The sequence below is a fragment of the Lytechinus pictus genome, chromosome 12, assembly GCF_037042905.1.
Source record: "Lytechinus pictus isolate F3 Inbred chromosome 12, Lp3.0, whole genome shotgun sequence".
Lineage (NCBI taxonomy): Eukaryota > Metazoa > Echinodermata > Echinoidea > Temnopleuroida > Toxopneustidae > Lytechinus > Lytechinus pictus.
Genome location: NC_087256.1, coordinates 18,877,097 through 18,890,867, shown reverse-complemented (window position 1 = coordinate 18,890,867; position 13,771 = coordinate 18,877,097). Strand labels below are relative to the sequence as shown.

General features: G+C 36.1%; 1 protein-coding gene across 4 annotated transcripts in view; it reads left to right on the top strand.

Annotated features, from left to right (window-relative positions):
- The first annotated feature begins 561 nt into the window (after positions 1-561).
- The window catches only part of LOC129273645 (zinc metalloproteinase-disintegrin-like EoMP06), a 32,693-nt gene continuing 19,483 nt past the window's right edge, over positions 562-13,771 (top strand). For 2 of the 4 annotated variants that reach the window (XM_064107357.1, XM_064107355.1), the window contains exons 1-9: positions 562-635; positions 2,482-2,558; positions 5,358-5,470; positions 9,351-9,475; positions 10,201-10,269; positions 10,525-10,691; positions 11,280-11,364; positions 11,773-11,903; positions 12,660-12,828. In XM_064107357.1, the coding sequence (XP_063963427.1) occupies positions 594-635; positions 2,482-2,558; positions 5,358-5,470; positions 9,351-9,475; positions 10,201-10,269; positions 10,525-10,691; positions 11,280-11,364; positions 11,773-11,903; positions 12,660-12,828 (978 nt within the window). In that variant the 5' untranslated portion in view covers positions 562-593. Of the gene's footprint in view, positions 636-2,481; positions 2,559-5,357; positions 5,471-9,350; positions 9,476-10,200; positions 10,270-10,524; positions 10,692-11,279; positions 11,365-11,772; positions 11,904-12,656; positions 12,829-13,771 lie in introns of all 4 variants that reach the window. The other 2 variants (XM_064107356.1, XM_064107354.1) reach the window with 1 other exon arrangement.

Here is a 13,771-nt window from a genome sequence, read left to right as displayed (position 1 = left end):
GTTCACTTTATTTAAAATTTATGATCTGCAAAGCTAATACATAGGCTCCATATATATGTCTCCCATTATCTGTTTTCAAGGGGATATTTGATTAATTAATGTCTTAAAATTATGAAAGTGTATTTTATTGCTTCATAATCTATATATTGTCACTTTTGTGCTTCAACCTCACATTATTATCAAATGGCAATAAATCAGAAAAATCTTGTGGAGTGAATCAAGTTCCTCAGTTTTCAGTCAATGCCCATGCGTACAAGTAATGGTCTAGGGAGGGGTAAAGATGTGCAATATGTATTTTCTGAATGTGTATTGTACATGTACTATGTTGTCATGTTAATGACGGGGGGGGGGGGGGGGAGGGGAAGGGGAAACTTATTACCCAGTTTCAGTGATATTCTAATTGACATTATTGAGACATGGCAATAGAATTCTTATTGTATTGCATGCTTATCAGCAATCAGGAAGTCATATGATATATGTGATACAAGCATGATGATCCCGACTTGAACGTTGTTTTAATTTAGATATCTTTTTTTTTTCTTTTTTTTTTTTACAGGAAACTATTTCCAAAGCGGTATGTGGAGACTGTTGTTATGGAAGGTGGGCACGTGGTCACCAAATTACCTCATAAACATGTGAGTGCAAGAAGGCTTTATCAGAAATCATTTTCTAGAATGAATTTGACTTGTAAATGAAGAGTGTAATATTTTGAAATTAATATGATTAACTCAACAAGCATGTGAATACAATAAACAATTATTGGAAATGTTCAGGATGAATTTTACTTAAAATGAAATTAACAACAAGAACGTGAATGTGAAGTGATGTATGTTTTTTCTAATTCACTAAATTATGTTGTTTATGTAAAGTCACATGGATTGGAAAGGATGACCTTCAGGTTATAGTTATGTAGTTAATCTTTTTCCTTTCCGGCATCCATGTGACTCTTGTTGTTCATATTGTTTGTATTTGATTTTTAAATGTTTGTTCATTGTGCCGAAGAAAGCAATGATGATGATGATGATGATGATAATAATGATGATAGTAATGATAATAATACTAATATACTACTACTAATAATAATAACAATTATAATAATAATACAGGAAATAATTATTTTGAATATTCCCAAATGGATTTTGACGAGGAGACTTTTGTGACATTTCCCTCTCAGAAAATTGAGAATGCATTAAATGAAACTTAGGTAAAATGCACAATTTCAAATTAAGAGTGATTAACTTCTATAATGAAATATTATGGAATGCCCTAACCTATGGCACTGTGTTGTATCAATTCTATTTTGATCAGTTGATTGTATTAGTGGATACATGATTTAATTGGGAATTCATATCTAATTGGTAGCCTTTATTTCTTGAATACACTAAGCTCCATAGATGTCGATCTAAAGCCAGTGTAATGATATCCCAAATCCTTCAGAAAAACAGATAGACATCACTGTGGAATATATTTCCTTTTTTTGATTTACTGTAATAGTAATTACGTGTATAACATTCCAGAGGCTAAATAACAGAAAGTTTACAATTGCAATGAATTTGATATACAATTTAAATATACTCGATTATGATTGCTCAAAAGGGTTACAATTCAATACATAATATTCAACAATGTAATAACCATTATGCCATTATACCATGGGTGATTTCTCCTATTCAACAGGAATTGAATTGATCTTGGGCAACTTGATAGAACAACCAAGATGATACATACAGTGAAACCTGGCCAAAGTGACTTCCTCAGGGAAGGAAAAATATAAATTTGTTTTATTAACACATGGCTGTTTTATAGGCAGGTTTTATAACATGTGACCTACCACCCCAAAACCACCAATAAGTCGCCAGGTAAGGCTCTCTGTCAATAGCCAAAATAGTCATTTAGTCTCCAAAAACCAAAAATTTACAAATAGCTTTTCTGAAAGAGCAATTCTTCTTCTTCATACTTTAAACATTTGAAGACATGAAGTTGAATAAAAAAAAAAGAGTTTCTTGGACACTACTTTTTTCGGACTGCTTGGAAGTTTCACTGAGATTATAGAGTATGCACATCTCATGCTTGAGTGAACCCCAAACTTCAAATCTTGTTTTCTCCTTATTTTTTAAGCTCTTGCTGAATTTCCTCTGCATTCAATCAAGTATTTTAATTGTTATTATATATCATTTTAAAGCTAAGAAAGTAAATTTTCAAGCTCAATAGAAATTGCATTATTCATTTTGGTTGACTTATTGTTGGTTTTGGGGTGGCAGGTCACATATATAATATTAATCACTTTGAATCAGTTTTAGGGGCACTATAGGCAGGTGGTTGCTGTAGAGCACTGACTGCTATCACAGGCTTGACTGTATTTAAAAAAAAATACATAAGTATACAATGTTGACATATTAAGTACTTTAAATTATTCTTACTGTACAATAATATAATTTTCTTTTTATGATTTTTTTTACTGTATTTTCTATTTTTTCACAGCATCATTGCTATTACCACGGTGAAGTGAGGGATGGCAATATATCTTCAGTTGCAATAAGCACATGCAATGGTTTAAGGTAAGAATCTGATAACCAATCATCATTCAGAGATGTAGAGGTGTTGTGGCTCAGTGGCTGAGTCTCCAGACTTTGAATCACAAGGTCCAGGGTTCAAACCCCACCATGACACTCGCATCCTTTGGCAAAGTGTCATCTATGTTTATCACTTTTCACCCAGGTGTAGGAAATGGGTACCCGGTAGGAAGGAATTCCTTGAATGTTTCAGCACCTGATCAGTGCCGAAGATAGGGTAATAGTATTCAGCACTTAGAAACAATGTATTAAGCGCTATATAAAAGTTGTATTTTATTACTTTTATCATTATCAATAAAGTATGTTTGATAATAAACACACGCAAATTGCACCCTTATTTTGACGGCATTTATTCGCTTCAATCACAAGTGTACCCCACAAAATGTGTTTATTACCATTTCCAAGTGATCAAAAACTCATTTACTTTAAACAATGTAGTTTTACTAGTATCTCATTCATAGTTCTAGCAATTAATCCTTATTATTACCCCCCCCCCCCCTGCAGTTGGGGTTCATCATTTTGTTAAATATTGATTTGATTTTTCAAGTCTTTTTTACTCTCAGGGTTTGCTTTGAAGGAAGCACTGGAATTAACAGTAGATACTAGCATAAGAACCAGGATGTGGACTTTTTTGTAATGTAAGAAAACACAGGTCATTTAGAGAAATACAATCTTGAATTCAGTTTATTGACTTTAAAGTGTCAGGTGAAAATTAACAGCAGACTGTAACTGTATACTTTAGAAATCCTCACTTGATAATTATTGGTGTAGTCCACCAAAACAAAAACGTTACATATATCATATTTCCCTTATGGTTGAAATATTAAGTTTAATGATGGTATCAAATATGATCAGGAAATGAAATAGGAGCCTCTTCAAGTTTTATTGTAGACAGGAACAAAGATGATGATCCTAGGCAACCTAGGAGATAAATCAACAAGAGTAATATTGAATTTAATTGAACCTATAAAAGAAGCAAATTTAACGAGTATTATTGAATTTGATATAACCAGTTCATTCACATATTTCCATTTTAGAAAACAGTACATATCAAAGCGTATTAATTAATATTTATATATAGCTCAGAATGGGATAAAAGAGATATTCCAAGAGTTAAAGCCAATATTGCACAAATCAAAGATGAGTGCACTGTTGGCCCTAAATGAATTGCAAATTGAAGATGACTGGTGCCATGCCATTTTCATTACAAATTTTCTGTTTCTAACTTGAAATGTGATAGTAGACTTACTCATCATCAAGCCTGCTCAGCTTTTTAAAATCAGAAACTTTTCTTTCAAGATTGTGCAAAATGAATTCAAAGGTACATCTTTTCTCTAAAACATTTGAACAGGAACGCATTGTATTTCCTTATTATTGCAATTAACCATTGTGGGATATAATGATATATCCATCTGTGGCAATTGAAGATAATGACCACAGTGTAAGCATCAAATTGTTAATTCAACTCCAAGGGGGAAGAAATGGGGGGGGGGCAATCTCAACTATTTGATTGTGCCACCACAGAATGTACAAAATGCTCATAAATGCGGTTTCTTCATATCATATTCACATGTATGTCCATGTAATTTTCATGTAGATTTTACACTCATGTTTAAACCACATGTCTTTAATCATGAGGCTTAAGATTGTATAAAAACCCAGATCAAAATGGCGAAAAAGAAGACAACATAAAAGCAAGTGAATGTACACCATAAGCATACCTGTTTTTTCTTGATTTCTGCCATTTTTCTGTCAAATTAAAAATGCCCTTTTTTCTCATTTTCATATTTAATTGTTGAGTTTGACACTTTATTCTTTTACAATGGTTATTAGAAGTTCTTCTTATAAGACTACTGAAAAAAATTAATTGTCTGCGAACAAATTTTGTCATAGGCATTTAGGATGTAAAAGGTAATATGAAAAATGAACCCCTAGATATTCATATCTAATCTAGATATAAGCTTACATTTTTTTTGGGGGGGGGGGAGGGGGTTCATTCATGAATCATCTTTCAATGATTTCACTTATAAATATGCTTCCAACCATTCAAATCAAAGCAGAACTTATTGCTAATCTTGAAAAAATGTGAAACAGAAGTGAAGAATGAAAAGAAATAAGAAATACATTAATTAAATTTAATATGTGATTCATTCGGATAGACACCGAGTTACTCCAGAAAGATAATCGTAAAAGCCCGAGGATGACAAAATTGATCACATAGAAAGCTCTTGTGCCAATGTAATGTAACTCCAAGGATGATGCCAATAGAATTTGTAATGCATGTAAGTTGAATGTATAAGATTTATAGGTATATAAAAAGTTAATTTGGAAAAGGTCCTTGGGTATTCATATCTTCTCTGGATGTATGTGTCAGGTGTGGGATGTGATTCATGAATCATCTTTCTGTGATTTTAACGAAGAGCTCTGGTTAAGGGCCAGTACTATACTTAAGGGTCATCTAATATTACTAACATTAAATATAGGCCTTAATGATATTTCATATTTACTCTGAGTAGCCACTTCAGCTTGTTTAGCTGGTCTTCCAGTGGGCCCTGAATTTCATATGACCCCTCTCCAATCTAACATGAGAAGTGCGTGGCTAGATGGTGTTAAATCCTATGTTTAAAAAGTCTTTGGTATGACACGGCCAGGGATCAAACCTATAACCTCCTGTTAATGAGGCGGGTGCTATACCACTGAGCCACCATTCCCAAGTTTCATGACACAGTTTGAGGAAATATATTTGAACTTAACCAATTGTTTTGCCTCTTTCTGTATTTACAGTGGTCTGGTCCATGTTGATGGAGAAGCTTTGGTTGTAGCGCCATTGGAGGGGTCGCCAAGGCAACACGTTGTTTATCATCAAAAAGATGTAATCAGCAAGGGAGAGAAATTAGGTAAAATAAGAGTAGTAATTCAAAAAGGGTTTATGTCGGTGAATATCACTGACTAACTCATTCTCAATCGGCGTATAACTTTTGTCTGTCAAAATCACTGGCATGCTTTGTGAAATGCTCTCGAGAGTCTTTAATGTGTATTTTGGAGGATTAGCTAAATGATGTCTCTTACAGGTTACACCATTGTAGAATCCTGGTTTTCCCCGCACACAATACATGCATAATCTCCACTCCCTGGGGAGCATTCAAGCCCCCTGATCACAATGTAGACTTTGACAGTTTTTGTCCATACAGGCTATTCATTGCAAGACCATGAAATCAACTTGGACTACATTAATATCATCCAGTAGAAATAACATCATTCAACTCCCTGGGGAATATTCTAGTACCCCTCCCTCATTGAAGCATTTTGTTAGTTTGTTTCATATAGACTATCCGTTGCAACACCATGCAATAGATATGCTATTTCACCTGTAGAAGAGACCTCATCTCCACTTCCTGGGGGGTATTCCACTCTCCCCCTCTTATGGAAACTCTTTATTAGTCTGTTTCATACTGACTATTCATTGCAACTCTATGCAATATTTGTGGCAATATCACCAAGTAGAAAAGACCTCATCTCCTGCCCCCCCCCTTGTTAGCTTTTTTTTTCTCAGTTTATTTCATACAGACAATTACACAACCATGCAATAGATATTTTGCCTTGTAATAGATATCCCACTTAACAATGGTGACATCATTGGCAGGAAAATGTGAGAATTCGGCTGAGGTTACAACCTTGTTAGAGTCAGGGCTTCGTTGTTTATCTGAGAGTTCGTCCTCAACAGTTCTGTCATTGATCTAGATTTGTAAATACGGTGAATTGCCGATTGGTCACTTTGTCTGCTTTCCATTTGGTCTCATCCTACATGGTCTAACCCTAGTTTGTCTACCACCAGTTTATGCACTCTTTATGTACTTCTTCATTTAGTCTTAATTTCTATTTAGCCCATTTACCATTTTGTCTGCAGGGGAGCGTTTCATGAAAGGACATGTCGGACATTTTATCCGACAAGTCCGGTTTTATCAGACCGTTACCATAGCAAGAGTGGTTCTCAGCCAATCAGAATCAAGGGAAGATGTCAGATCTGACAACTTGTCGGATGAAAATATTGTGGAAACGCTCCCCTGGTAACTTTATGAATAATATTGGGTGTGTACGGTAGTAAGATGGACTGTTTAGGAATGAAATTTTCATTAGACAGAGTGCACAGTAATTATTAGAGGGGAAAAATAGACCATCGAGGCATTTAGACAAAATGAGGATTGGACGACATGTAGGTGGGTATAATACCAAGTGCAGAGTAGACCAAATGGAAATTAGACCAAAAGAGTCTAGCCCGTGTGGCATTAGACTTGGCCTATCGAAGAAGAAGACCAACTGCTTTCAGACCAAGATAATGTAAACCAAAATATTTTTATTTTATTAGAACATATTTATTCAGGTACAAAAGATCAGCATAAAATGTTTTTCATCAATGACCTGATGAAAACATAAAGAACAACATAAATCATCATATCATACATGAAAATAAAGTCAAAATCTAAGTCAAAGATAACAATGCTTGGTAACATAAATAAACAAATATTTTTACTTAAATGATAATATGAATTAAACTGAAATATTTAAGTTATCAAAAGGGAACAGTTATTAATTATAACAAGGGGATAGCAACAAAAAGGTGGAATTGCTTGCATTAACACCCAGCACACACTATACGATCTGTTTGCGATCCGATTTTTGAAAAACGAGTTACATCTTTTGATATGAATGTTCCCGTCTTTTGCAAGTTTTCCTGTAGGAATTAAAGAAAATCAGTTCCAGATCGTAGTGATGTCACAGTAATCGCACCTGACTAAATGAAATACATATAACCTTTAATTCAACCAGACAGACACAGAATGTTGATGGAGCAAAGATATAAATTAGATTTATCTAAGATCTCCCTCCTAGACACCACTCATTGCATGAGGTCATACATCATACCATGTACCCATCTGGCTGAAAACATGAATGTTGATGAATCTAAATTAGATTTATCTAAGTTCTTTCTCAGACCCACCACAAGAACCTGTGGTCTGAGACAAGTGGGCCAGTTTCATACAGCTATGGTAACTCTTCCATTATGGTAGCTACCATGGTAACAGGGCTCAGCAGCCAATCACAATCAAGGTTTCAATGGATATAATTCATTTCAATTCAATCCAACTCATAGTAGTTACAGTAATGGCAAAATTACAATATTTGTTGTTGTTTATGAAACAGGCCCCAGAGCCCTGTCTTACAAAGAGTTGCTATAGGCTAAAATCAAATTCATATTGCATATTGATGTGCAATTTCTACCTGTTAGGCGTGATAGCTCAGTCGGTAGAGCAGGGGTTTCGGATTCCGGTGACCCGGGTTCGATTTCCACTTGGTGCGCTAGTGCCCTTTTTTGAAGGCATTAATCCTCATTACCAGGTCCCTTGGAGAGGACCTTAAACTGTCAGTCCTCTGATTGCTTGCTTACAAGCATTCATGCTTTCTTAGTAATCAGGTAAGATATCACCACCATTTACCATTTAATTACCCAAAGGTCAATCATTATTTGAGATTGATTTGGATCAATCACAACTCTTTGAAAGACAAGGCACGGGGAGCACTTTATTGGACAAACAGGCAGAGACTATTGTTATAAGCTTCTGAAATCCTTGCATCTGATTGGCTCAGAGCAAATTTGTCAATGAAAATCACTGACAAGACACTTCATGAAAGGCTCCCTTGGTTTGAGAGCCCCTTGAGGTGATTAGGCCAGGAGGGAATCGTTGCTGAAGTTCAATTCCAAATTAGATTTATTCAAGCTCATTCACAGACCATCGGAATAAGGTCATGTTTACACGTATTAGGTTTAGGAATGCCACTCATGTAGTCCCACTCATAAACATTCTTGGTGCATGTTTCAACTGGGTGGCCTCCATCAGGGAAATGCTTTTAGATGAAACTGAAAAAGATTGATTGCTTTTCCGTATGTATTACTCTGTCATTCCTTTCAAATTGAGAAATGTTAGTATATTTCAGTATTAGCATGTCATGAATTACCCCCTTAAAAACCCTGATCATTCCTAACATAAGTAATTATTTTACATAGATGACTTTCTGAACAATGGTTTGAGTATGAAAACTGAGAATTTATTCCCTTTTGATAGGAGCTCTTTTCTCTTGTCATTCCTTGTGTCAAACCACACTTTGTATTGAACTGATCATGAGATTGGCACTTGATGGTTGCTCCTTAACAACAACTTATCTGGATGATTTGGGGTGTAAATTGCTATTTGACTCCATATATTCTTTTACCCCGCCACATGAAGTTTGAAAGGGGGATACGAGAATCAGCGTACCAGTGGGCATGCGATCAGTCAGTTGGTCAGTCCACAACAAACTTGCAGATCAAATTTCTTAATCACTTTTTTCCCTATGGTCAATGGGCTTCGCAAACACGTTGGTCTTTGAGTTAAGACATGCAAGAGACATTAAATCAAACCTTGGGTACTGTGTTGCTATGGTTACAACATATCATGGCAATAAGTCAGAAAAGTCTTGTGGAGTAAATTACTTCCTCACTTTCAACCAATGCACAAGAAACTTAGCACACACATTGGTCTTGAGTGCAGCTGTGCAAGAATCATTTTCAAACGCAAGTGTGTTGCCATGGTAACAGCATGGTCATGATAGGGCTGGGGGTAGTAGTCACTTTCAGTGATAATTCTAGTTTTGCCTGGTACAGTATGACCTAGAAATTTGAAATTTATTCATCGATCACAGGCACACTTACCAATGTATACTACCATCTTCTTTTGACAGTGATGGATGCAAAGTATGAATCTGTTGGAGAACTGCCAGATATTTCAAGTAAAGAGCGCCACCGCAGGGACATCCTATCAGAGACAAAATATGTAGAACTGGCCATCATAAATGACGATGCTGAGGTGAGCATGAAATGTTAACAAATGTAACACAAATCTTCTGCAGACTATTTTAGGGGTACTCCAGGCTGAAAATAATATGATTTGAACAGATAAAGAAAAATCAGACAAACAAAACATTGAAATTTTGATCAAAATCGGACAAGGGATAAGAAAGTTATGGCATTTTAAAGATTTGCATTTCTTGGGTGACACAGTTCTAGGTGTGTCTTCATGAATATTCAACGAGCCAACCGATTATGTCATATACTCACTTGTTCTTTTCTATTTTATACACGAAATTATATGTTTATTCAAATTTTTCTTCCAAGAACTACAAAACTGATATAAAAAAGCTACAGACAATGATGATGTCCTGAAATTTTAACCGATGTCATGCTTGAGAAGCAGTTTCATATAAAAAAGAGACTAAAATATGCAGATATCAAGAATTTTTTTTAGATCACAAAATATATCCAATAAAACACATTGTATTTTGTATTCTTCACATCATAACTATTTTAAGGGTATATGCATTTATTCTATATTGCTTGAAATAGTGTCAAGCATTTTCAAAGTATATACCAAAGCTAAAGATAAGTCTTTAAAATAAAAAGTTGTGCTTTAAATTGAAACATACTTAAACATTGTAGGAGGGGAAGTTTAATTGACAACTGCATATTTCAAAAGTAAAGCATAAATTCTTAATTGATTATGTTGTTCTCTTTTTGTATTCTTTTCCTTTGTAGTATCGTTTTCGTGGAAGTATTGGGGCTGTGCAAGACAGAAGCAAGGAACTCGCAAATGCCATGGATATGGTGAATATTTACAATGCCTCTATGTTTATGTAACGGTAGATATATTTCTTTCGATAGATATTTAATATTTTAGAGATATCAATCAAAAGAAATACATTGGTGTAACAATTCAGGTATCTTGAATATTCTCCATGAATTGAAGATTGGATGCTTTATTTAGGAAAAGTCAGAATTTAACGCTAATGCTTAGAGATGTCTTTCCAATGTCATGAGAGTAGTTAAAATCAGATTATTATTCTTATTTCTTGACTGCAGCTGTATCGAGCACTGAACATCAGGATAGCACTAGTTAACGTAGAAGTATGGACAAGTAAACAGATAGAACTTACCGCCGATGCCACATCTAACCTGTTCAAATTCCAGGCCTGGAGATCTGAACATTATTCACCTAGGATCCATAATGATAATGCTCAGCTCTTAACGTAAGTAGCATCACAGGGTTGTACCTTTCTTCAAATTGGCAACGCCATTCTAACTTCTTAGAAAAGTAATGTTATTTGTTTGTATGAAAAAGGACATCATGTACATTGCCAATTTGAGGATCAAAGTTCTTGTAAAATACCTTGCATATAATGTCATATGGTTATGCAACAAATTTAAATCATGTTTAATTAACCCAAATTTTGGTGAATTTTTCTCCCCTCACCTTCTTGGCCTCTGACTGAAAAGAAAAAAAAAGACCCCACTGAGCCAAACCACAATTTATGACTTGTTTAATTATTTTTGTTGTACTCTATTGTCTTTACTTATTTGACTATAGCTGTGTATATGGATGTTTGGCTTTTTTTAATTCACATGAATCCACCAAGCTTGTGAAAAAAATATTGATAAAAGGAAACCATGATTTATGATATTACAGTTAAATGTTTAAAAAGTATTTTGGTTAATATTACAAAATTCATTATTTTCGTAAAAAACAAAGTAATAAAAGGATGCAAAGAGTGTGTAAGTTATAATATGCAACAAGGAAATATTAAAGTTTTATTTTAAACATTATTTATTTATTTTAGGGGAATTCCTTTCAACGACAATGTCGTTGGGATGGCAGAACATGGGAAAATGTGTACAGAGGACAAATCATGTGGTGTTAATACAGTAAGTTTTCACTTCGACATATGTCAGAAGAGAGTAAAGGAATGAGTGTGATCAAGTTTTCTTGGAAAGATTGATGATGATGATGATGATGATGGTGGTGATGATGATGGTGATTGTGATGACGACAATGGTGGTGGTGGTGGTGATGATAATGATGAAAATGATGGAGGAGGTGGTGTTGGTTGCAGGGATGGCAATGATGATGATGCTGATGGCGACGATGACAACTGTGATGGTGATAGTGACATGATAAAGATGGTACAGGTACTGGTGATGACAATAGCGATGGTGAAGATTGAAGAAGATGATGGTTCTGATGATAATGATGATGGAGATGGTGATTGTGAAAATGTCAAAAAAGGAAACACTTTGTTATACCATGTTCATATCCCGTTCTCTGTCTCATAGGACATAGAAGAAGAGCTGTCCCGTCAGGTTGTAGTTGTATCACACGAGATGGGACACAACTTAGGTTTTAATCACAACACTAGGAGTTGCACCTGTCCAGATGCGTCCTGTATCATGGATGATATACTAGGGTGAGTATCCATGACAACTAGCGTAAACAATAACATTTTCAGTTTTCATTTTTATCCCCATTCTTTGCATCTTATCATAAAGATGTCTTGTTTTAACAAGTAGCCCATCAGACTTTGAACCTCTAGATGTGGAGAGTGTTTCATAAAAAGTGTTTGTCAGTGATTTTCACCAACTAACATGCTCTCAGCCAATCAAACGCAAGGATTTACAGTAGCTTATAACGATAGTCAGTGAAAATCACCAACTATTTGTATCATGAAATGCTCCCCCTGCAGTGCAGATTCTTTTTGTCTTTTGGTGAGATGTTGTTCCATACCTGCCACTTATTTTGACAAGGGGCGCATTGTAGAAAAAGTTGAAAACGAATGCAACTTAAAATATATAATGTAAAGTAACATATATGCAAATTTGGTTCATTGAAAATCAAAGGTGCATTCGATTGTAACTGTTTACTGCGGAGTAACCATTCACCTCACTGGGGTTGAGTACAGCACAGTGTGGATCAATTTATTGGTTGGCTTGGATTTGAACACAAAACCCTGTTTTATAGGCAAGAATCAGAAACACCAGATATCATTTGTATTATTTGAATTGTATACCCTACTCGGTTCACTTTCCTTTTCAATTATGTTTGTTTCCCATTTTGTACATATTTGTAATTTTTTTAATATTATTTTGGAAACAAATGATTTGAACAGCCGATATTATTATTTTTTTTTTCTGATTAATGGAAAGCTATTTCTTTTCTTCAGAAGCCCTCCGTCCACCCAGTTTTCTTCCTGCACCTTTGAGACGATGCGGAAGGTCCTTCAGAAGGGGTACGGGTTCTGCCTCCTGGATTACCCTAAAGAGTTCTTTGGAGGACCGGTGTGTGGTAACAGGTTCTTAGAGGCGGGTGAGGACTGTGACTGCGGGACACCAGAGGTAAGAAGCTACAGATAATCTCTATGAAGAGGGGAGTGGGAGGGGGTAAGGACGGATAGGTATAGGGTGTCTTCTGGATTACCCAAAGAGTTCTTTGGAGGACCGGTGTGTGGTAACAGGTTCTTAGAGGCGGGGGAGGACTGTGACTGCGGGACACCAGAGGTAAGAAGCTACAGATTATCTCTATGGGAGGGAGGGGGGATAAGGAGGGGTTGGTATAGATTTGTCTTCTGGATTACCCAAAGAGTTCTTTGGAAGACCCATGTGTGGCAACATGTTCTTAGAACCGGATGAGGACTGTCTGCGGGACACCATAGGTAAGAAACTGTAGAGATAATTTCCAGAAGAGGGAAAATGGTATGGGATGTGCCTTCTAGATTACCCTAAAGAGTTCTTTGGAGGACCGGTCTGTGGTAACAAGTTCTTAGAGCTGGGTGAGGACTGTGACTGCGGGACACCAGAGGTAAGATGCTAAGGATAATCTCTATGAAGAGGGGAGTGGGAGGGGGTAAGGACGGGTAGGTATAGGGTGTCTTCTTGATTACCCAAAGAGTTCTTTGGAGGACAGGTGTGTGCTAACAGGTTCTTAGAGGCGGGGGAGGACTGTGACTGCGGGACACTAGAGATAAGAAGCTACAGATTATCTCTATGAGAGGGAGGGGGGGATAAGGAGGGGTTGGTATAGATTTGTATCCTGGATTACCCAGAGTTCTTCGGAGGACCCATGTGTAGCAACAGGTTCTTAGAACCGGATGAGGACTGACTGCGGGACACCATAGGTAAGAAACTGTAGAGATAATCTCCAGAAGAGGGAAAATGGGAGGAGGGGGGTAGGTATGGGATGTGCCTTCTAGATTACCCTAAAGAGTTCTTTGGAGGACCGGTGTGTGGTAACAGGTTCTTAGAGGTGGGGGAGGACTGTGACTGCGGGACACCAGAGGTA